Source organism: Diadema antillarum, unplaced genomic scaffold, assembly GCF_040938485.1.
Source record: "Diadema antillarum isolate AM-2024a unplaced genomic scaffold, OU_Dant_1.0 seq00000846_RagTag, whole genome shotgun sequence".
Classification (NCBI taxonomy): domain Eukaryota; kingdom Metazoa; phylum Echinodermata; class Echinoidea; order Diadematoida; family Diadematidae; genus Diadema; species Diadema antillarum.
This window is the reverse complement of record NW_027271720.1, coordinates 166622-192032: the sequence shown is the minus strand read 5'-3', so window position 1 is coordinate 192032 and position 25411 is coordinate 166622. Positions and strand designations below refer to the sequence as shown.

At 35.5% G+C, this 25411-nt stretch overlaps 1 protein-coding gene across 1 annotated transcript; it reads left to right on the top strand.

Annotated features, from left to right (window-relative positions):
* Positions 1–833: 833 nt before the first annotated feature.
* LOC139740284 (xaa-Pro aminopeptidase 1-like) lies at positions 834–25135 on the top strand. Its single transcript, XM_071650865.1, has 20 exons — positions 834–1129; positions 3835–3939; positions 4877–5008; positions 5764–5934; positions 7031–7159; positions 7844–7925; positions 8807–8907; positions 10050–10201; positions 11410–11496; positions 12205–12270; positions 12875–12945; positions 14216–14293; positions 15082–15153; positions 16309–16405; positions 16973–17042; positions 18279–18383; positions 19000–19065; positions 19839–19936; positions 20490–20588; positions 24265–25135. Exons 1-20 carry the CDS (start codon positions 1057–1059, stop codon positions 24475–24477), a joined length of 2067 nt encoding a protein of 688 aa, XP_071506966.1. The 5' UTR covers positions 834–1056; the 3' UTR covers positions 24478–25135.
* Positions 25136–25411: the final 276 nt, after the last annotated feature.

Sequence of the window (25411 nt, the reverse complement as noted above, 5' to 3'; positions counted from 1 at the left end):
AATGGCATTAAATCAGAGCTATTTTACCCGTTTATTACAAGGAGGCAAGTTTGATTTTCTCTTGGTAGTAAAAAAAGAAAGACACATTAGTGTACTGAATGAAACGATGTTGAGTGTGTTTGATGTGTCAATTTCGAGGATCACATCTATTTATAGAAAAGTAAGCTCTGCAAAGATTAATCGGAACACTTTGGTATAACGGATAAGATTTTTTTTTTTTTTAACTTTCAAACGGAGGTCTCAGGTTCGAGGCCCGCCAAGTGGTGAAATGTACATTCTATGATAGTATCAATTTTTCTTGAGCGCATAATAATAGGGACAATGCTAATTATCATTACACTGTATTATCATTACATGTTATTTACCTATGATGTCCATCCCGACTCACGTGTATAAATGGGTACCAGGCAATGTTGAGGGAATAATACTAATAAAGCCCACTTGGTAAGCAGTGCTAACACTAAAAAGGCTACAAAGATCATGTTGTAATCATCATGACAGTGTTAAGGTAACCGTTTTGAAAGCTGATATATACACATTGTGGAAATGTTGTTTGAGTATTACTTTGCTTTTATGTCTGTCTTTGAAAAAAACCTGTTAACCTTTGTATCTTAAATATATATATATATATATATATATATATATATATATATATAATATATAATACAAATCCAAATGGAACAGAGCGAGATTGTGTTATTATAATGACTCTGTTAAGATAACCATTTTGAAAAGTAATATATATACATTGTGAAAATGTTGTTCAACTTTCTCTTTCTGTCAATCTTTAAAAAAACTGTTAACCTTTGTATCTTTAACAAATACTGTATATGTAAAACATGAATCCAAATGGAACAGAGCGAGATTGTGTTATTATAATGACACTGTTAAGGTAGCCATTTTAAAAACTAATATTTACACATTGTGAAAGTGTTGTTCAATTTTCCTTTTATGTCTTTCTTGAACATCTTTCTTGAAAACAAAACAAAACAAAACAAAACAAAACCCCGTTATCCTTTGTATCTGTAACAAATATTATATATAATATGAATCCAAATGGAACAGAGCGAGTACCCAGCCGATCCGGACAGACGAATCTACTGGATGTCGGGATTCAACGGTACCGGCGGTGAGTATACAATCTGATCTTTCACTCCCATCTTCGTTAATTTTGTATTTTGTTTAATCTGCCTATACGTGTTTGTATGTTCAACTGGCCATTTTCAAACAGCTTTACAGAGGATAAAACTGAGTAGATTAAATTTGGTACAACGTACATTGTATACCTACCTGCGAATACACTTTTATCCGGTAAATGTTGTATTCTGTTGTGTCTTTTGTTTTCTGGAAAATAGTAATATTGATCATATTTCCCTACTCCAAGTGGGCGTTGGTGTTGTTTCGAAACACAGGTCACAATGATAATTATTTATGTGTTACTTTATGCTGACGAAACAATAGTTATGGCTGAGTCTGCTAACGAAATGCAGACTGCTTTATCAACTGTACACCAGTATTGTGAGCTTTGGAAATTGTCTGTTAACACAAGTAAAACAAAGATTGTAATATTTTCTCGTGGAAAAGTGCGCAGTTACCCCAAATTTACTTCTGGTGATAGTTCCCTTAATGTTGTGAATGATTATATATACCTCGGAACTACTTTTAATTATAATGGTCCCTTTAATAAAGCAATAAATAAACAGGTTAATCAGGCGAGAAGAGCTATGTTTGCTTTAATTAGCAAGGCGAAGAAATTGTGCCTACCTGTAGATATTCAGTGTGAGCTTTTTGACCAGCTTGTAGTTCCGATTTTATTGCATGGTAGTGAAGTGTGGGGTTTTCAGAAGCTAGATTGTATCGAGATATTTCATAGGAAATTTCTTAAAAGCTTGCTTAAATTAAATTGTGGCGCTGCCAAATGCATGGTGTACGGCGAAGTTGGTAGATTTGCTCTCGCAAGTAAGGTGGAGATGCGTATGGTTAATTTTTGGGCAAATATTAGCCAAGGTAAAAAATCTAAACTTTCTTATACCGTTTACAACTTGTTACGAAAACTTCATGAAAAATATGATTTCCATTCCAGATGGATCTTAAAAATTAAAAGTATTTTAGACAATTGTAGAATGTCAAACCTGTGGAATGAAGGTATCTCTTTAAATTTGAATTGGGTTAAGTCGTCAGTGGACCGTAGATTACATGATATAGATTATCAAAACTGGAATGAGGAAGTTAATAGAAATCGTTTATGTTTCAATTACAGAATTTTTAAACAGGAAGCCGGTTTAGAAAAATATCTGTTAGATTTGGAGGTAGGAAATTTCGATGTGGTAATCATAATCTGCCAGTTGCCAAATGTCGTTATTCATCTGATCTACCTCTTGAAAAATGTTCGTTGTGTATACAGGGTGATGAATTTCATTATGTTTTGGTATGCCCGTTTTTCATTGACGAGCGTAGGAAGTATGTTAAGTGTTACTATTACCGCAGGCCTAATGTCGTTAAGTTAAATCAGTTATTTAATGTTAAGTCTATCAAGCAACTAAAGAATCTTTCAAAATTTTGTAAAATCATCATGTCAAAGTTCAAGTAATTTTTTTAATTGTAAACTTATGTACAAACATGGTAGCTAAGACTTCATTTTTTTAGTTTTTGTGTTTAGTTATTAGTCCGTATACATGCATTTAATTTCAAACAATTCTTGCCTTTACTTGCTTGCTGTTAGAGCTTTTATTTATACATGTATGTATATTTTTTTTCTTCTTATGTATTTTTATATTTGTTGTAAAGTACTCATTTGTAAAGTACTCATTTGTATTTCTTCCATGCCCCTGAAGGGGCCGTTCAAGAAATAAAAATCACTGTAATCACTGTAATCACTGTAATATCCCACACGTGATCATGTGTCATCTGCAATCAAGTTGGTAATGTTTTTAGCTTCTATGGCCAGTTTCTTGTCTGATTCTTCTCTGCTTCAATTTATGTTAAAATTCTCTTCATGCCGACCAACTGGTGTCCTACATAGGATAATACCCCCATTTTGGCTGACGACAGAATCAGACGATTCAAATATATATAATAAAATATACAAACAAATCAGTCAAAGCACTTATTAATTCTACTCAACAGGATGATACGACACAACACCAGTACGTCAGTTTTATTTCAGTATCATTTTACGTTCATGGAAGAACTAAATGCTAGAGATTCAAAAGATATCACTTTACTTTGCTGGATCTATCACAAAGAAATGATTGCACAATTTATGATTAAATCGTATGTGGTATATAAATCCTGGTGTGTGGTCATAATGCGGAATGTTTTCATCTTTATAATGATAATAATAATAATAATAATAATAATAATAATAATTTGATAATAATGAAAATATCATCAATGATAATAAGGATAACAATGGTGATGATAATAGTAATAGTAATAACAATAATAATAATAATAATAATTTTCATTATTACAACTATTAATTTTGTTATTATTATCATTATTATCACATTGTTGTTGTTATTATTGTTATTCATTAATCTAGTCATTTATCTATTTATTTATTTAGTCACACATATATAATTGCAAAAAATTGTTGTATGCATAACGCAGAGTATCCTCTGAATAACAGTTCCTGTGTGTCTTCACCTCTGATTTGACTATTAGTGCGATGTCGTGTTGTCACTTTTAGAAAACGTCCAGTAGTGTTTCATTTTGTTTTGTTTTGTTTTGTTCTGTTTATTTCTATTTTTTGTTTGTTTGTTTTATCTATTCATTTATTTGTTTTGTATTTTTTTGTTCTGTTTTTTTTTTTTTTTTTTTTTTGCAAAACAGGTTATGCTATCGTGACTCAGCTGAGAGCTGCGATCTGGACGGAGCCACGGTTTGAGTACCTAGCTAGGATGCAGTTGATTTGTGATTGGGAGATCATGATCCTGGGTGAGTCGAAGACTGCATCCATTTCATTTATTTCATTTCCAACAAATATACAATAACAGTAAAATATTGACACATTATACACAATTACAGAGAATCAGTACAAAATTGTAATAGAGAAATTCATGAAGCACAAAAAGCGCTGTGAAATCAAAATTGTTGGAAATGGAGGGGACTGTTTAAAACTAGATAGGGCTTGTAATTTGCAGTCTCCTCATAGCGGTGATATACCAACTGGAAGGAGTCAGGGGTAAAACAAACAAACAAACAAACAAATACAACAACAGTGAAGAACAACATCATAGAAGTAAGGGGTTAAAATACTGACATGAGATGTGCTAGATGAACATAGTTAAAGACTCTTGAGCGAAAAATATATCCAATGGGTTTAATCACAGGCAAAATGGTCGAAGTTACACAATCAGAGCTAAAACTACAAGAGATTTAAGGAGATGATATACTGATATGAAGAGCTGAAATCTCAGAACGTAAAGTGTTAGAGGGAAATACAATTTAGTAGAGCCTTCATTTTTATTTTTTTCACACGTGGCATGTTATTCTTTGGCGATTTCACTTTAAAATGTTAAACCCTGAAATATGTACTCTTAGACATTGTGCTTATAGTAACTGTCTTTTGACTAGAGTAGCCTCTTCGGTGTTATCTCTATTCTTCCAGAGGACACTGCCATCGATATAACCCAAGCATTTCCAGGTACCCAATTATTTTACGCCCGAGTCGACAGGGATACCGTGGATACAAACGACTTGTCTGAGGACCAACGCACACGGCGGGATTCGAACTCGGGACCTCCGTTTCAAAGCCAAGAATCTTATCCACTGATACCACAGTGCCTCCACTGTTAATTCTTACACTTAAACCTCTCAATCTTTGATTTCTCTCTCTGAAACTGTCACTACGCCATTTTGTTTCCCTCTCCAGGAGATTCCAACTACCTGACTCCGTGGGAGTGGTTGATCCGGGACGACAAGAACCTGGAAATCGGCGAGCTGCCGGGCGCTGGGATGGACATTGGCTCTCGAGTTGGCTACGATCCGCTACTCATGCCTTACCGTAAGTTAGCACGACCCAAGGTCGTGGTAGTCGGAATCAATAATGGCTGTTGCCATGGTATCGTCATGGAAACCTGGAAAGTTTTGCTAAGTTCTTCCTACCCTCCCTCTTACTCCTCCCAACCCCAACATACACACATTAACACATCTATTGTGATACTTTCACATGATACCGCACACATGGAAATTTTATACGCTGATATAATCAAGCAAAGAAAAGAGTATGATAACGATTATTGGCACTTTGGAAGTGGAAAGGCTAAGCAAAACAGTGCTGGAAGGTGTGAATATAACTGTTACTTACTCAATACTGCAGTAAAGAACTGATACCTGCTTCAGGTACTAGAAGATAGGTCCAGTTTCTTTGATCTACATGAAAGCTTCAACGTCGTTTCTTTGTATATCTTCCTCAATAGCTTATCAATGACTTATACGAATGACAGACAAACTAAAAAAAAAAAAAATGAACACAAACTCTTACTTGACCCCGAGCTAACATTATAATGGGATCTAGAAGAAAGTCACATTTTATAAAACAAAAAAGCAACATGAAAACAATAGAGGAATATTCAAAGATCAGCCATACATTTCTATAAGTGAAAAGTGTTATGACTGGAGATCATAAAAAGCAGAAATATAAGGAATGGATGATCAGTGTTAATCTGATAACAGCCAGCTGAGTCCTCGAGTGAAGAAAAACATCATTTTTATTTTGGGCTGTATATTCATTCGTTACATTTTGTTCATGATATCCAGGAGACTGGTATAAACTGGAAGAGACAAACTTTCTAGAGGAGCGTTCCATGAACTTCTTGCATACCGAACCGGACAAAAATCTTGTCGATCTGTCTTGGATAACCCTAGAAGGCGAGAAGGACCCCTATCCAGGGGAGAAGCTCTTTGTTCAAGACCAGGTTGTGTACACAGGTAGGCATCGTCCCGACTTCCATCAAAACCTCATGAAGAGTTTGATTGCAAAAAGGTGTTAAGTGCCCTTTTTTAATATTTAATGTAAGTCCATCATCAGATAGAGCATAATAAAACATTTCCAGTCATACCTTACTTATTACATATCAAGAATAATAGTCTGGAAGTTATGACTATGATTAAGAATATTCTATATTTTCGGATCATTTTCTTTGACTTTGGCAGCTTTAAATTGCAAATATCTCAAAAAGACACAAGCGGAGTTAAGTCGTTTTGCGATCAAACTCATCACATGGTGCATGCAAAAAGCAACCATGTGCTACTAGTAATTGGCAGGTATAGATTTATTTCACTGATGCTGAGACCAGTGCGGTATTGAAGGGATCTCCACTTTCTTATACCCTGAGACTAAAAAAAAAAACAACATATAACATTGGGATCTTGTAACGTTTAAAATGTATCTAAATCGATTCTCATTCAATCCTTGTCTACGTTGCAGAGCTATCTCGCCTCACCTACGGGCACTTAAAGGCATAATTTACCATTTGCAGATGAAACAAAAACCCAGCATTAGTGCTTTAAAGTAGTTCTTAAATGTGAGTTTTGGATAGAAACAACCACTAAAATTTGAATCCGTATAATCGATGTTAAGTATTGTTAAATACACAAGATGTGAACAATAGTTACAATAAAAATGTTTCCAGACTAAACTGTTTACAGTAATGGTTTAATGAGAAAATGCTGATATCTCCTTATATTTTAGGCTTTATTGCAAAAATCTTACGTGGTAGGATGTTTTCTGATACAACAGACCTACACATATGCATAAAAAATGTGATGTCTTGACAAAAAAATTTAAATCATTCTTCCCAAAGGTAAAGATTGGTGTCGGGCCACCAAATTTATCATTTGGTTGGCCGATCTGGCAACTAAGATTAAAAATGGATTATTACTTTCGCATTTATTTCGGGTCACTGCACATCAAACAAAATATCAGATTCAAAGATTTTGGTGTCCCGAACTGGCTACACCAGAGAAAAGAGATAGTGTCGATCCCTGACTATTGTATAGTCTTCCTCCGTCCGTTTCTCCACAGGTTATACGTGGCAGCAGAAGATATTTCAGGAAATGCCGGACAATCCGGAAAACTTCCGGAACGTCCGGGAGATCATGGCGTCCAGGGGCGTGGATCTTCTCATTGTGAACGGACTCGATGAAATCGCATGTATGACAATATATTGTATATTGTATCAGATGATTGTACGTTCTGCTCGATTCTTAACGTCAAGATCAACGTAGTTGAAATAAACACACGGAAAGACCCACATACACATAGATAGATAGATAGATAGATAGATAGATAGATAGATAGAAAGATAGATAAATAAATAAATAAATTAATTAATAGATAGATACAATTATATACATGCATTTGTATGTGCATATATGTATGATAATGTTCATTTTAACGGAAAAATATTCAAAGCGTTTATGACCATGTAAAATTGGACTCATTATGGCTAAGTATTTCAAAACTGAAGCAACTATTAAAAAACATAGGTTGTTATTAGTCATATGTTTGAAATTGATGTTGCAGTTTGCATATTCAAATAATCAAATCCATCAAATAGTTTACAATGTTTGCCTTCACGATAGAATGTTACAGTCTTCAAAACTGACAAAACTATCAGTGGGATGGCATCATTGTCATTAACATACTATTGTATGTTGTAGCGGTGTAAAACATTTATAAGACTTTTTTAACAGAGTAGGAATCAATTTATATTTCATTGCTTAGTTAACTCAACAACTTACATACAATTAAAAGATATTATATATATATAATATATATGTTATAATAACAATAATAATAATATATATTATATATTCAACATATATTCTCATTCAGGGCTTTTCAACATTCGAGGTGAAGACGTCCCATTCAACCCTCTCTTTATATCTTATGCTGCCATCGGACTCACCTATATCAAGTATGATCCTTCAGAGTTCACACACGTCACAGTTGTCATGGTTGTCCATTATGTTCTTAATCTGAACTAGTCTTACAGTTAAGGTTAATCGGCGTCTCCTTCCTCCTTTGTTCATTCATAGCTTCGAAAAGCTAGCATTTGATATTTTCATCAGATAATGTATCGAGATGACATGGAATAGTACAGTGAGATGTGCCATTATTTCAAGTAGAGAACAACCCTTTTGCTTTATCATGTTTTTCCAAGCAAGGTCAACACTTTGATGATAACGTATCAGTTGTGATTGCTCATATTGAAAACTTTATGAATGTAACTTGTAGAGTTACATACTAAAAAAAAAAAAAAATTGACACGCCATTCCATGCAAATCCGAACAAATGTTCAATTTCACCTGATAGACTGTTCAACACGGCCATCATTAGGCCTACATTTACCGCGTGAGCTTTCATAGCTACAGGCATGGCAGAGAGCCAGGTTCTCTCCTGAGCCTCCTCCGTCCCCTCCCGCTCCACCACCAGTCTCCATCATGGTCTCCTCCCCTTCTGTTCCATTCCCTCTCCCTCCCATCTTTTACCTTCTACTTCCCCTCCTCCTCCCCCTTTCTCCCCATATACCCCCATTTTCTGTCTCCTTTTCTTTCCCTTCTCCTCCCCGTAAACATTCCCTTCTATTCCTTCTCCTCCTCTTCCTCCTCCTCCGTCTCCTCTGCTTTCTCCTCCCGTTCCCTCCCACATCCCTAGCCCTTCCCACCTCCTCATCTCCCCCTCTTCCTCACTTCCCCTCTCCCCTTTCTCTTCTCCCCCTTTCCTACACCCATCCTATTCCTGGCGTTTCACAAATGAGATGTAATGTCTTCATAACATCGCTCTACCCCCTACCAGTCTCTACATGTTCGATGCAGCCGGTCGGATTGAGAACGATCAGAATGAGTACAATCCCGTGCGCCAACACCTTGAGCTCGACACGACCCGCTGCACCGGCTGTAAGCACTCCTTGCATGGTTACAATTTTCTTGCGTCTGGTTATACTCAAAATGGTTTTTTTTTTTCATGTTCTCCAGGGTGTTACCAAGGAGGTACTTCTTCACCTAGTAGGCATACCTCCTTACACACATATATTTCTTAAATTCAATTCAATTCAATTCAATTCAATTCAATTCAATTCAATTCAGTTCAGTTCAATTCAATTCAATTCTATTCAAATAAATTTATCCGGAATTTTCTGCATTGAATATGTTACAAATGAAATACAGTCATTTCTTCTTCTTTTTCTATACAATAAGGCATACAGTGTGTACATGCGAACATAATTGAAATTTATACATGTACAATAAGCTGTTAACATATTGAAGAAAAGAATAAGAAAACACGTCGATTGGGAGTAATCAAAACAAGTGATCTGACTGAATTATGGTACATGTATTGGGAATGGGTTTGCAGAAGACTGTCGTAAAATATGCGTACACAAAACACACACATAATCATGAACATTATAATCTAACTGCGTATATTGTGCAATATATAATTATGCGTGTGTTGTGAACAGGATAGTTTTTATAATGATTTAACCGTATATAAATGTGTTTGTGTTTTTTCTATGTATTATATAGGATGTGTATAAATACATGAAATACATAAATAAATGTTTACCCGTGAGCGCCCGACAACTGTATGTATGCGTGTTAGCTTTTTTGTGTGTAGGATGTTTATTGTTCGTTTTTTCGTTTTGTATGTTCCCTCGATTGAAATTAATTGAACAATGTGATTGTTTTAAGCATGCTATATACTTTATTATATTTTGCTTCACTCCTTGCTGGATGGGAAAAAATAAATCTGAATTGAATTGAATTGAATTGAATTGAATTGAATTGAATTGAATTGAATTGAATTGAATTGAATTGAATTGAATTGATACATACAGTAAATACGTTAACACCCGACTGTGTGTGTGTGCTTGTATTCATATCTGTGTGTAGGATGATTATTCATACATAAAATATACAAATATACGTTTGCCCCTTACAGCGCCCTACTACTGTGTGCGTATGTGTGTTTGCATTTCTGTATGTAGGATGTTTATTTATACATAGAATATATAAATACTAGTATAATGTTCGCCCCTTAGCGCCCGACTGTATCACCGTGAAGGACGTGACAGCCTTCTACGATGATCTCGAGCAACCCAACGATCTGGTCTTCAGCCAGAAGATCTGGTTCAGTAATGACACCAACACCTTCGTCTACCAGGCCATCATGACGAAAGTCGGCGACGACGATGTGAGCTCACTTTTCCCGCTTTTTTTTTTTTTTTTTTTTTTTGGGGGGGGGGTATCTATCTATCTATCTTCTTACCTATCTATTCATCTATCTATCTATCTATCTATCTACCTCTATCTATCTATCTATCTATCTCTACATCTATGTAATCATCTATATATCTATCTATATTTGTATATCTATCTATATCTGTCTATCTACTATCTCTATCTATCTCTACATCTATGTAATCATCTATATATCTATCTATATTTGTATATCTATCTATATCTATCTATCTACTATCTCTATCTATCTCTACATCTATGTAATCATCTATGTATCTATCTATATTTGTATATCTATCTATATCTATCTATCTACTATCTCTATCTATCTCTATCTATCTAATCATCTATCTATATATTTATCTATATATATCTATCTATCTATCTGTCTATCTATATTTGTGTATCTATCTATCTTTAGCTATCTATCTATCTATCCATCTATCTACATATATATCTATCTATCTCTATCTATGTATCCAACTATCTATCTATCTATATCTATCTTAATCTATCAATCTATCTATCTAGCTTTATATCTGTCTGTCTATCTATCTATCTATCTATCTATCTATCTATTTATCTATCTATCTATCTATCTATCTATTTATCTATCTATCTATCCATCTATTTCTGTCTTAGCTGTCTCTCTCCCTAATTTTCTTTTTATATTTACTACGGAAACTGCAATCAAAATTCAAGATGAATTTGATGATACTATGATTATGAATCGGTAATATTGAACCAACAAAAACGGTGAAAGTTTCACTTCAACTCATGACATTGCATGTCAGATAAGGTGATTATAATTGTCGCCTCCAAAGTATCCCTTTTATAATGCCTTGTTCAAGAATCTTTGCTAAATTACATATATAATACATCATAGGTTCATTTTGTTTTGCTTTCTAGTTGCAATCGGAGCCAATGCCATTACCGAAATCTGAGTAGGTTTTTTTTTATAGATAATTTATGCATGTGGCGTCCATTTACATTTTTTCATGAATGTGAATACACATTGTAGTTTCGAAGTGACCTTGTGTGCACACTTAAATCTGCATTTCAGTTCGCAACGTGAATGTGAGTGTGTGTGTTTATTTCATTTTATTTTTATTTTAGAAAGATATCAGCCATTTATCCTATTAAACACTCCCATTAATACAGAGGAAATACCTGATGGAACCGTCTCCCATTCTGCTCATGAAGGCCGTGAAGAACAGTAAGGAGCGGGAAAAAATGGAGGAGGCCTTCGTAAGTACCCCATTGTAGTTGGCACCCAAACGTCTGGGGCACTGATGGGGGCATTTCATGAAGAGTTTCGTGTCAGATAGTTGTTGTTGTTGTTTTTTCCATCTGACAAACTCTTAAAATCCTTGCAACTGAATGGCTTAGACTAAATCTGAACGACAAATTTGTCGGACAAAACGCTTCATGTGATCCCCCCCCCCCCCCAGCAGAAATCACTGAGCGTTTTCTCCGCATTTTGAGAAATGTGCGCCGAGATTTTTACTGAATTTCTGGTTTTACAATTTACAGGAACAATGATCATACTCATACATTCAGTTTCCCATTCTTCCAAAGCTTTTGCTGAAAGATTAACGGTAAAAGTATGTTAATGTTTATTGTTTGTAAACGCTGATCTTAAAATGCATTCATTCTTCGAGTGAAAACTGCTTCGTTGACGCAAATATCACTCTTTAGATACTTAAAACTAATTAAATTTATGGCCACTTTGCATTTTACTCTTCTTGTTTGCAAAATCTTTATCAAATTGTATACTACAGATCAAAGGACACGATTAATTCAAGTTGAATTACTTAACCTCTGAACAATGGCTAAATATGACATTTTATTTTATGCAAGTGCACGTTGATTATTGATCCAATAAATTTGAAGACAATTTCGCCCATGCTACATAATTCTTCCCCTGTCATTGTTCTTGTTTCCTTTGCCGTTTAGCTCGTTGATTCTGTGTATATGGTAGAAATGATATATTGGATGAGCGCTAGACTGCATACCATGGACGTAAGTATCTCACGATTTTGCAAATGTAAACATCGCCTTAGTAAGTTCTGAACATTTCATAACAAAGTTGAATAAATGTATTATAATATAATAACGTCCAAAATAAGCCGTTTCCGGCGCTGCGACATTCATTGATTTACGTTATCGTATAAGCCTATACGAAAACAAAAGGAAATAATCACAGCACTTTCTGAGACAACTGCATGTATTTCATATTTAATAAATACAGCATATAGTTTCTTGAAACATTTGCTCTCTCTAAAAAAAATCATATATTTCTTTGTTAAAAGAATGATTATACAATGTGCCTTGTTTTGGGATGTAAATGTTGAAAGAAGATGAAAAAATAGAGACTGAGAGAGAAAAAATGGATAAAGAAAAAAAAACAAAAGAAAGAAGGAATGAAAGGAAGAGAGAAGAAAGAAAAAATTTAACTTGGAAGAGCAGGGCAGAAATCAATAGTGATTCCACAATGGCGGTGGGGGAGTGTCATTGTCACACGCCATGTGGAGAAGTAATACCCTACATAATGAAGTACATTGTAATTGAAACAAAGTATTTTATCCCCTCCATCTCCTCCTCTCACCCCAATTTCTAAATGGAGGATCCCACTGTGGGTGATATCAATACACTAACCGAATGGATGGTGTCAGAGCGGACCGAAACACTGCGAGAGTAAGTGGACATCATATAGAGACACTTTGATTGATGAACTTTCAAATTTCATGTCGACTGTTGACACTTTGATTGATTAGCTTTTATTTCATGTCGACTTTTATCTTTTGTGATTTTTCCCTCGTGTACCACAGTATTACTGAAATTCCTGTATATTTTCTCTCTTTTTTTTTTGGGGGGGGGGGTGTTTGTTTGTTATTTGATTGTACAGAACGATATTTCTAGCTTTGATTTGGCCTAATACTGTGATGAAATGAGAATTGCCTCTATGTTGATTTTCACGTTTCTTATTATGGCTGAACTCTGTGTGCATCAAATGATTTTGTATGAAATCATGGATTTGATTTAGATTTTAACGTATTCATCGGGGATTATGTTTTTTTCAAGCATCAGTTAGACTTTGCTCGTTAATAGTTAAAGATTGTGACGGATAGGATTTTAAGAGATAAAGGAGATAATGGAGTTTAGTGGAATGGCTGTCTTAAAGGAAACCAAAACCAAAAGAGAAATGTGGATTGAGTGAAAGCAGCAACATTATTAGAACACATTAGTGAAAGTTTGAGGAAAATCGGACAATCGATGCAAAAGTTATGAATTTTTAAAGTTTTGGTGTTGGAACCGCTGGATGAATAGACTACTAGAGGTTATGATGTCATGTGTGGACAGCAATATAAAGAAAGTATAAAGTTAATTCCACAAAAATTCACTTTTCTAGCTTAATGAAAGAGCACTTGACTAACCGCTTTCAGAAAGCAGGGGGAATAATTGCTACCCTTAACATATGTTAGTAACAAGTTGATGGGATGTGTAATTTTCATGAAAAATAAATTTTTGTGGAATTCACTTTATACTTTCGTTATATTGTTGTCCACACATGACATCATAACCTCTAGTAGTCTCCTCATCCAGCGGTTCCAACACCAAAACTTTACAAAGTCATAACTTTTGCATCGATTGTCCGATTTTCCTCAAACTTACATTGATGTGTTCTAATAATGTTGCTGCTTTCACTCAATCCACATTCCTCTTTGGGTTTTGGTTTCCTTTAAACCTGTCACATAATGTTACAATGAATAATTCCCCGTCACATCCGTCAGAGCAAAACATATTGTATACTAGTCATTATCTTCAGGCCATTTCTTCTAAACATTGATGCTTGTATACCAATTTATCATCTATTGAGGACACGTGCTGGATAATATCGATTCTTGTATAGGTATTCTATACTTTAATGCGTGTATGTGTGTACCTGTCTGTGTTCATGGCTCAGTGCACAGACGTCCTATATGTATCCAAGCTATGAGACCATAGCGGCCATTGGTCCCAACACTGCTGACTACTATTACCAGTAAGTACGAATTGCTATCATTATGGTGAATATTACTATTAATGATAACGTTGAAACTGATAACGATCATGTTAGAGTAATGGTAGTGCAATATCATTTTAAATGATACATTAGCACTCATAGGACTTTGTGATGTTAATGACTATTATCATTTAAATGGTAGTCACTGGGAATGAAGCGTGAGGGTCTAGTACTATTCATATGTCTATTAGAAAGAGGGTGCGGTACTCAACTGATAACTCTAACGGGTCCGCCTTTTTTCCCCGCTGGATAAAGTGGAATGGGATTGTGTATTCAACATGTACTCCATATATATTGTGCCACTGCTGCTAAGTTTACCCCTGAGTAGGTTCATTAACCCTGTAAGGACCAGCACCTGAGCATCCTGTTGATATTGTACATGACTGTCTTAACTTCGGGTATTAGGGTTAACATGGTCACGTCATCCTCCTATCTCTCGAACTCTTCCGTGGAATCCTTAAGGTAGAGTTATCAGTATTATGACTCGTTTTTTCACACTAGACCACATTTCTTACTCTTTGTTCTAGCATTAATCTATAGACGCAATATTTTACATAATATTGTTATATACAATATTGTGATACCCATTTTTTCTTCCTGTTGTTCCCATTGGGCGTGCTTCTTTTTTAACCCAGTCAAGCACATCTCCACTAAAGATTCTGTCATCCGCTGGATCCTTACTACCCTAAGTACAGAAAATTCTCGATTTCTTTGTCTGTAATGCTTTGAGTGCAATAACATCTTATGTGTTTCTTTATCCTTAACAGTCCCGAGGAGGAGGATGACATCCCTATCACAACAGGGCAGATGTTCCTTTATGACATTGGCGCACAGTACAGGTAAGATGGCATAACTTTACGGATGATTTCGTTGCCTCTTGTGCGTTTAAAATTAATCACTGTTGTAAGTTTCACCCATCGTAATCTATGCACGGGTGCACGTCACGGGCTCACGTCGCGGGCTCGACACCCGCGACTCATACAGTCCACAAGTCATACAACCTACGAGTCATGTAACAGCCCAAGAATTATACAGCCCAGGAGTCATACAGCCCACGAGCTTGATACTAGTACTAAACAACCTATAGGTCCATGAGCGCGACATCAAGTGAAATAGGCCCACGAGACCTATGTTACATCACGGGACTTAATCTACGTAGACGCAGTGTCAGTCTCATGGGCCTTGGTTGGCTAGTGTCAAGCTCGTGGGCTGTATGACTCGTGGGTGCTGAGCTCGTGGGATGATACCACCTGTACGTAGCCTACCAACTCGCCATGCGTTCTTAGTCAAAGTAAAGCCCGCCGAACACTATACGACTCACGACCTTACGACTGACAGACTTTGGATCCAAAATAAATCACAATATCCTCAGAATAAACACCGCTTGTTTATTTCAGATCCAAAGTCTGTCAGTCATTAGGTCGTGAGTCGTATAGTGTTGGGCGGGCTTAAGAATACATATGAAACTGATGGAAAGTAAGGCTGGCCTTCTTGATGAGTCATAGCAGCTCTAATTCCCTTCACACTATAGCTTCTTGTCCATAGGCGTGTCTGTGTTGAATTAGTGCACAATATTGACTCATTGGCATAAAAAAAGGATAAACGATGTCTGTTACGTGACAATGAAATTTTGAGAGGAAAGGGGAACACGTTGATTAATATTTCCCAGAGACCCAAAATAAAGCGATCTGAATAAAAGGTGGGACCCATCTTTTATCAGGAGTGATTGTTTTACTTTTTGGGGATATCCCAGTCATTTCAAAACCGATTTTCATCAATTAAACTTTGAATTCCTCTCAGAATTGTATGCTCTTTAACATTTCATGAGTGGTTTCTACTTATCTCACAAAAGCTTAAAATCTGTATACCCATCTCAACCAAAACTACACCATCCCTTCAACAATCAAAAAGATGTAGGCCTACTACATGTGCTTTCCCAGAACAGGCAACTGGTTGAGATTTGTTTGTGTATATTTTCTTATGTTTTCTCACAGGGAAGGAACAACCACTTTGACCCGGACGTTATTCTTTGACCTCGAGTATGACCTCCCAACTAACTACAGACACGTCCAACCCAGCGACTTTCAAAGAGTAAGGAGAATGCATTTACATTATAAGCTTTGTAATATGGCTTTCCTAAACTGTTGCCCTCTCAGTGATCTCCTCTCCCTTTAAACTTGTAGGTTTGGTTTGCACCGGTGTGATTATTTCACTCTTTGGCAAAAGAAAAGTTCCCTCGCTTGAGCCTATAGTTGAAATGATTACTGATAATCACGGAAGTTGGTGATGACCAAAAGAAAAAAAGAATGATAAGGATTACATAATTTTGATATGCAAAGTAAATGACGATTTTGACGGAAATGGGAGATGACAAAAAATTGATAAAGATTACACAATTTTGATGTGCAAAGTAAATGACTATTTTGACGGAAATGACGAAATGGTGAGGTTACCAGAAATAGCTTTTTATTTGTTCTCACTATTACTTAACCTTTCAAGATTTTAGACATTTTTCTTAAGATAATTAGATTATAACTTCTTTTTCTTCTTCTTTTTTTGTAATTCGTCCACTTTTGTTCATTTAACCGTTGTAACAGAATGACATTTCCTTTTGAGAATGATTTGATTTGTGTTAAATCGTGGTCTCTTTCCTCAAAGGAAATTTACACCCGTGTCCTGATGGGCCATATCGATCTTGCGATGGCGTCTTTTCGATCAAATGTTTATGGTAAGCTTATAGAATTGATCATTGACGTATTGAAGATGTTATGAAAATAGTACATCCATCATATATTTCAGCAAATACTTAGAGGAGATAATCATGATATACGCGATATGATGCATATACAACTGTATTAATACATATATACATATTGATATTCATGTATTGATGTTTATAGGCATAAACGATTATATAGACACATACTTGTTCAGGCGATTATGATTGCTCCGTAAGATAAGATCGTAATCATGAACGTTGTTATATAAGGCATTACTAGTTGGCCTTGTAGAATAACTTACTGCTCGCATTTTGAGCCAAGAAATTCATAAAAATAGTTTATAGTGTCTGTTTTGCCATTGATGGACTATTCGATTAGCTTTACTTGACTTAAGGGACTGTACAGTACTTGTTGAGGTAGGGATTCATGTTTTGAACATTCCTAAGTGAGATAATGAAAAGTCTCTTATAAAATATGAAAGAGCATGTAATTTTAAGAAGGATTCAACGTTTATTTGGTGAAAATTGGTTTTCAAATGGCTGAGATATCCCAAAAAGTGCAAAGAATAAAAGGCGACATGCCCCAACTTTATTAGTATCTCTTTGTTTCACCTTGTGTTTGGATATCTCAGACATATCAAAACCGATTTTCATCGAATAAATTTTTGATACCCCTTAGAACTGCATGCTCTTTGACATCTCATAGAGTGGTTTCTGAATATCTCACAAAACGTTAAAAGCTAAATCTTCACCTCGACCAGAACTGTACACACTTTTTAACAGATGAAATTTCACTTATCAGTATATAACGCGTTTCCAACATAATTGAGTATGAACATCGAGTTCTGTGATCATAGAATAAATGATGCAGCACACGGAAATCTACTAATTGTTGCAACTAATCTGTTTGTTGTTGATATTTCAAACACGCTTTTTACCGTCTGGTCCTATATTTACCAAGGTCGCCTCGTCATCGTACAACGATTCACAGGGCCTTGCTGTTATCATAAACCTCAAACCGAATTGTCGGGCGTCCATTGACACGCTTTGTGGAAAACAAGATCGTGTCGAACGATGATGGTACCCTGGATTCGAATCCGGGACCTCCTTTGTACAAGTCTGAAATACCATGGGTATTTCCCCACTTACAAAGCTTAGGAAGTTGCAATTGACTAACGAATAAAAGATTCTATGAACCTTTACATCGTTAACTTTGCATATCCACGTTGCTTTGCGTCTATTTAGGACGAGATCTAGACGCTCTCGCCCGCCAGCCTCTGTGGGACTACGGGCTGGACTATTTTCACTCCACTGGCTACGGGGTTGGCCAGTACCTCTTGGCCCATGAAGGTATATCTCACTTTGTATTGGTCTGTTCGTTCGTTTGTTTGCTTGTTTGTTTGTTCCTTTTGTTGTTTTTATTGCTATTGTTGTTTTATTGTGTTTGTTTGTTATTCATTCACCGGATATGTTATGGTTCAGTTCTCATGTTCTTTAAGCAACCCATTCCGATTAATGAGTCCATATATAGTACTGAGGAGTTTCATCGCAAAATGGCCTAAGCGCCATTTTTAAACATGTCAGAGTACAAAAGTAAGTCCATCATCAGATAGAACAAAATGAAACCTTTCCATCGTACCTCACTTGTAACACAACAAGGAATATTCTTGAACATATACAGTTATGTTACAGAAAATATCCCGTATTTTCTTATTTATCATTTCCTTGTTTTTAGCAGCTTTGATCGCAAATATCCCAACAAGAAGGGAGATAGCTCGTGAAGAAAATGGAGAAAATAAAAAGAGGAGAAAGTTTTCGGACCAGGTTGTCTCGTGAGAGTTCAGACTGTGTGCAAATAACTTGACTGTTGATCTTTTCGTGTTCGATTCAATTAGTGTTATGACTGTATAGATGTCTGTTCCTGCATCGACCGTTCCTTTATGTATACCTGTTATTGTTTTGACAGCGCCAGTAAATATTGGTGATTACACGCTCGACGAGGTGTTTTACCCCAACATGATCATTTCCAACGGTAAGTTTAAAAGCATCGTCTCTATCTTGTGTAATAATTATTACTGGCTTTCACGATGTTTTTTTTTTCTTTCTCGCGATTGTAGCCGGAAGGGAAATCAATTCAAGGATTCTGCTTAATTCTTGGTAGGATGATATTGTGATGAAAATATTTAGAAAACCACTGGGTTTGTCAAATAAATGAATTCAATCCATTGCCTTTTCTGATAATGGTAATGGCGGCAGTGGATTGTTAAATTTGCATGTCCAAAAAAAAAAAAAAAACTCTTTCCGGGATTTTAATATTTATAACCATTCAGTTTTTGTCAAAGAATCAAAACAGGCTAAAGAACTACCCACCTTCGAGAAGCGATTAATAGAGCTCATACAAGTTGAAAAAAAACCCCCGTATTTTTTCGTATCCGATTGCTAAAGGCGCAATTCGAAATCTCGTCCAGGCTGCTGATTTTTGTATTTTTTTTTTCTCTCATTACGGATTACAAGTTGATTATATTGACGACAAAACTTGACGTCACAAAAGAAACAATGTCTCCATGGAAACAACGAAAATATTATGCATGTGCCGGCGCAACATAGACACCTTGACGTATTTCGATCATACGTGTAGTTATCGTCCTTATTTCTCCTTGACTGTACATAATTCCTTCTTGTCTTCGTGACCTGCCCTGTCTTCGTCAACGGTTAAGCTGCAGCAACCATGGCAACTTCGAACGTTGGGCATTAGTTGTAGTAGATTTTATTCTTTATCGTATAAATGTCCTCCTCTATATCTAGGCCCTGGCTATTACTACCTGGATCCTGACCTGAACTCGGATAACGACTTTGGTGTGAGGCTTACGAACGTGATGAGAGTCGTGGAGGCGCAGAAGGAAGTAAGTTTAGACTTTTCAACATTGTGAGAAGTTTGCTGGATTCTTCTTCTCTTTGAAACAGAGGACAGATCGTCTTTGAATTTGAGAGAACATTTCGATTGCTGAAATAGCAAGGCATGTTTTTAATCGCCGACAAATGTTCATATGTCCTCATGAGAATTACAGCATTCATAATTAGAGCAAATCGATCATCTGTGGAAATTGAAGACCTTACATTTTGAGGAAAATACATGTTTAAAACATAACAACGAACCAACACAAAATCCAAGCAAATGCTATAGACATTGCAATTGTTGTTCATAATTTGCATCGGACAGTAGTTTAGACCTATCTATGGAATGTGGGCACGAATTGCTGTACTTTAATATTCTCTATTATGATAATACTTGAAGTAGAAACACCCAAGTCGAGTCAGAGCATCCCGTGCCAGTCTGCACATTAGAGAGCGCGATTCCTATCCCCTGCTATCTAATGAAGATATCAACTCCTCCTTTGTCATATTTATATTTGTTGCTCCTCACCAATGTTCTTTGCTTGTGTCCTTGTCCAATAGTTCTCGCAGGAGGGCGTCCAGTATCTGGAGTTTGAGATGATGTCTTACGTCCCTTTCGAGCCGAGGCTGATTAAGTTTGAATATCTCACACCCAAACAGGTAACAGTAAATGCATTATTTACCATATGCAGACGAAACAAAAACCCAGCTTTAGGGCTTCAAAATGGTTCTAAAATGTGAGCTAGGGATAGAAACAACCAATACAAAAATGTTAATCAACAATCAATGATAAGTATTGTAAAATATACAAAATGTGAACAGTAGTTTAATAACATTTTTTATATATATAATAAACGGTCTACAGTTATGATTTTTCAATTCAATTCAATTCAATTCAATTCATTTATTTTCATTCTTTTTCCAACGAAACATAACACATAATAAATCTGGAATTACATCATAAACATAAACATTCGACTTTGCAGAGATAAATAATACACATGAACAAAAGAATGCATACTGACAAAAAGTACAAAGTTATGCTTCAGTTGAGAAAAAAAAAAAGAATTGAGAGGTCCACTAAAAAGCAAGCTTGTATGTTGTGAACCACTCAAAAGAAAAAAAAGGAACAAACTTATGAATTACTTATTTACAAACACTTATCACAAATATAATTTACGACAGAACGGAACAAAACAGGAGAAACACAAAAAACATGACACGACTTGACAGAATAGATGGAAAGAATGGAAGGAAAGAAAGGGGAAAAAGGAGAATGCCTACAAGCTGAACTAGGGAAATGGAACAGGGGGTGATTTAGGATGTGCTTCAGAGAGCTGGTACTGCACGCAGCTGTGCAAAGATTGTGATGGCTACTTCATTACGTAATAATGAATTCAGTGATCGATTGATTGGTGGATGGATGATGAACCCTGAGGTTGATGAGATCTAACTAACAAAGAAAAAATATCAGAGACGATTTAACAGAAAGAATTTTAACTTGCGCTTGAAAGAATGCAAAGACGGAGAATCTTTTATTTCACAGCTTAATACATTCCAAAATCTAGGACCGGTGTATATAAATGTATTCTGAGCTAATAAAGTTCTCAGGAGGGGTACATGAAATTTTTTAGATTGCCTCGTGGTATCATTTTGAAAAAAAAAAATGGTTCCGTGGGAACATTGAATTGAAAATACAGGGAAGTGCATTTGCATTGTAATTAAACATAAACTGATCAAGTTGAAAAAGATACATATCTTTAATTTTCAAAATCTTATATTTAGTAAATAATGGCTCTGAATGGGAACGTGGCGGGACGCCACAAATAATACGAAGTGTTTTTTTTTTTCAGTAACAGTAATTTATCTAGTAAAGTTTGATGGGCACTACCCCATGCTAGGAGTCCGTAGTTAAGATAAGGTAAAATTAGAGAAAAATGCAATGTCAACAAAGAGGACAATGGAATATGAGACTTGAGCCTATTTATGATACCAATATTACGTGAAATTATTGTACTAATGTTAATGATATGCGGCCTCCACGAAAGTTTATCGTCCACTATGATACCAAGGAATTTTATATGAGATACACGTTCTAGCAGTGTCATCAAAAATGATATTTCTGCGTAAAGCTTCTATGGAATTGCTAAAAAGCATATACATGTACTTAGTTTTCTGGAGATTAAGTGATAGTTTATTAGCTCTTATCCACTGAGTTACGTTTTTCAATTCGAAATTAACGATGCATACGAGAGTATCTGGATTTTGGTGAGAAAAGAAAATATTTGAATCATCAGCAAAAAGTATAAATGAGAGTATGTCAGATGATCTGCAAAAGTCATTGATATAGATGATAAAAAGTAAAGGTCATAATAAGCTACCCCGTGGGACGCCACATTTAATGAATTCTAGATTTGAGTCGTTCTCGTTCAGAGATACGTATTGTTTTCGATTTTGTAGGTAACTCCTCAACCACTCCAAGGCCGTCTCCGTATTCCATAGTGAGACAATTTATAAAGTAAAATTTCATGATTTATTGTATCGAAGGCCTTGGAGAAGTCCAGGAAGATACCAATAAGATGAGAATGATTATCAATAGTATGCGCGGCGTGGTCAATAAACTTCAAAAGAGCATGAATGGTGCTGTGTTTCTGACGAAACCCAAATTGAGAATTTGTAAAAACATTATGAAAATTAAGAAAATTAATTGATCTTGTAAATATCAATTTTCCAAAATTTTAGATAAAGATGAAAGCAAAGAAATGGGTCTATTATTAACTATATCAGAATCATCTCCTTCTTTAGATAAAGGAAAAACCTTAGCTATTTTCATAAATTCAGGAAAAACACCATTTAATATGGATTAATTAAAAATATGTGAAAGTGGGTCAGCAATTGTCTATAATTCTTTTTAAAATAAATTCACTTATATCATCATAACCAGCACTTCGCTTATCATTCATTGCAGTAACAATATCTATTATTTCATATTTTGTAGTTGGAACGAAAAAAAAAATAGAACTAGAGGTGGATTGACCTAAGAATAAAAAGAATGCGTCTTTGACTGTGGTACTTTTTCTGCCAGATTTTCCCCATATCATTGAAAAAATAAGAGTTAAAATATTAACTTTATCAATGGGATCTTCAAAAATTTTATTATCATGTCTTAATTTTGTGATATTTGAATCCTATTTTGATATATTCACAGCCTGCTTCAATATCTTCCATGTATTCTTTATATCATGTTTTTATTATTCTAACTGAATCATATAATATTTCCTCTTTTCCAACCGTATAATCTTCGTTGAAATATTTTTATACGAAGTGTATTTATTTTTTGACTTCTCAGGGTTTTTTTTCTTCATTTTATTGAGGAAATAGTGATATCTCCTTATATTTTCAATTCAATTCAATAGTTTATTAATTTCCATCAAAGAAATAAAAAAAAGATAATTCAATGCAGTACAGGTACATGATTCTAAGCGATATTTTAGGCTTTATTGCAAAATGTTTATATGGTAGGATGTTTATTCTGATACAACTGACATACACATAATGCGATAAATGGAACATTTTTTAATCACTGCTCCCATTGGTAAACAATACTTTTAACCTTAACTATCATGTAATCATAACTACTATTTCTCTTTGTTGAAGTTGTTGGATGCATATAGACATATGGTTTATTTATCCAGCCAAATTTCTTATGTTTTGTACGAAAGACATCAAGATAAAATCACTTCATAACACATTTTACATGCGTTCTGCTGGTCTATACTTCAGCAAGAACGAGCGTGTATAATAGTCAAGAAAAAACCTCAATATGCAAGCAGAGATGACTAGTGTTATGTGTAGAATCTTCATTAGGACCAGCAGGTCACTTTCTCTTACACGTGTGACATGAATTAAATACTGAAATAGCATGTTGGAAACAGTATAAATAAAGAGTATTTCAGCATTTGCAATTAATGCAGTCGTGCGGTATAGTGACCGAGGCGGCGAGTTGTCCTTGTTTTCCATAGAGACGAAAACGAGCGACGATGCTTTTTTTACATGATTTGCCATAACTATGACAACATAAAAACAGAAAGCAAAGGCTTCTTTTTACATAGCGTGCGTTTATTATAAAATAATAAACATTCATGTCGGATCAACCTCGTGTTCAAATCAGAGACTTGATCTAAACATGTTTGTTTACTTAATTGCATCTTTTTAATTGCCTTGTGTTATCTTTGCAAATTTGATTTCAATAATGTGATTTCTCACTTATTTTAAATGTGTTTTGAAGAACTGATATTACCATTTGGAGTACATGTATTGACATTTTTTTCTACAGATTGACTGGTACAATTCCTACAACGAATTAGTCCGGGAAAAACTGGACGGTTCACTCTCTGCCAGCGCGCGGGAATGGATGCTGTCCCGAACTCGCTTCCAGAAGTATCACTACGAGTATATAGGCGGGGCGTCCACTGTTTCCATGGAAACGACTGTCCTCGTGATCACGATATGCTCGTGTCTGTTTCAGATGCTCACAAGATACGCGTAGTGCGACGTGGTAAACATGTGTGTGTGTGTATATGCAGTAGAATGCGTGGCCAAATTTCGAATAAACACTTTGTGTATAAAATGCCGAGGAGTACATCCCCCCCCCCCCCAAAAAAAAAGAAAGAAAAAAGCCACAAGGAATTTCAGTGGGAGACAAGTATCACGCCTTATTATTCAACAACGGGCGCCAGGACCAGTTCAAAGTAACCCGAAGCATAAGTGCACTTGAAACACAAAGGATCACGGTGAAATATGTAGCGATAGTAAGTCTGTGTACTGGTAGACCAAAATGTAATGAGAAATCCGATGGAATCCCATTTTCTTTGCTCATTTTTCCACTGAGAAATATTTTTGTAACATATTTCTTTTTGCTGCATAGATTTCAAACTGCGTAGATTTTTTCTTTGTAGTATATTATGGAATTGCATATTGTAAGTTTCAGCATGTAGGGCATATAGATGAAAAGTATAGGCCTATATTTTGCGCTGAAAAGAAGCCACCAACCGACTCTAAATCCTATGTATGAATCCGAATCAACTATGCTAAAATTACACAAAGCGAAGACCAATGAATTTAATAATCACAGAATGTCATGGTAAGGCGAAATTATCGCAAAGCTTCGAAGGCATCGCCTCCCCCCCCCCAATGTTCTCTAACGTTTACTCTCTAAAAAACATCGAGTGAAAATATTCACTCTTAAAGATTGATCTTTAGAGTGACCTCAGGGATCACTCCAAAATCTTCGAGTGATCCCTGAGGTCACTCCAAAATGAATGAAAATGAACATTTTCACTCAAGATTCACTCCAATTTCACTCTAAATTCACTCTTTTTTGTATTTACTCCCTTAAGAGTGAATATTTTCACTCGATCTTTTTTTAGAGAGTAGATTCCAGTTAACAGTTGAATTTTGTATAGTCTGAAAGAAACCAAAGC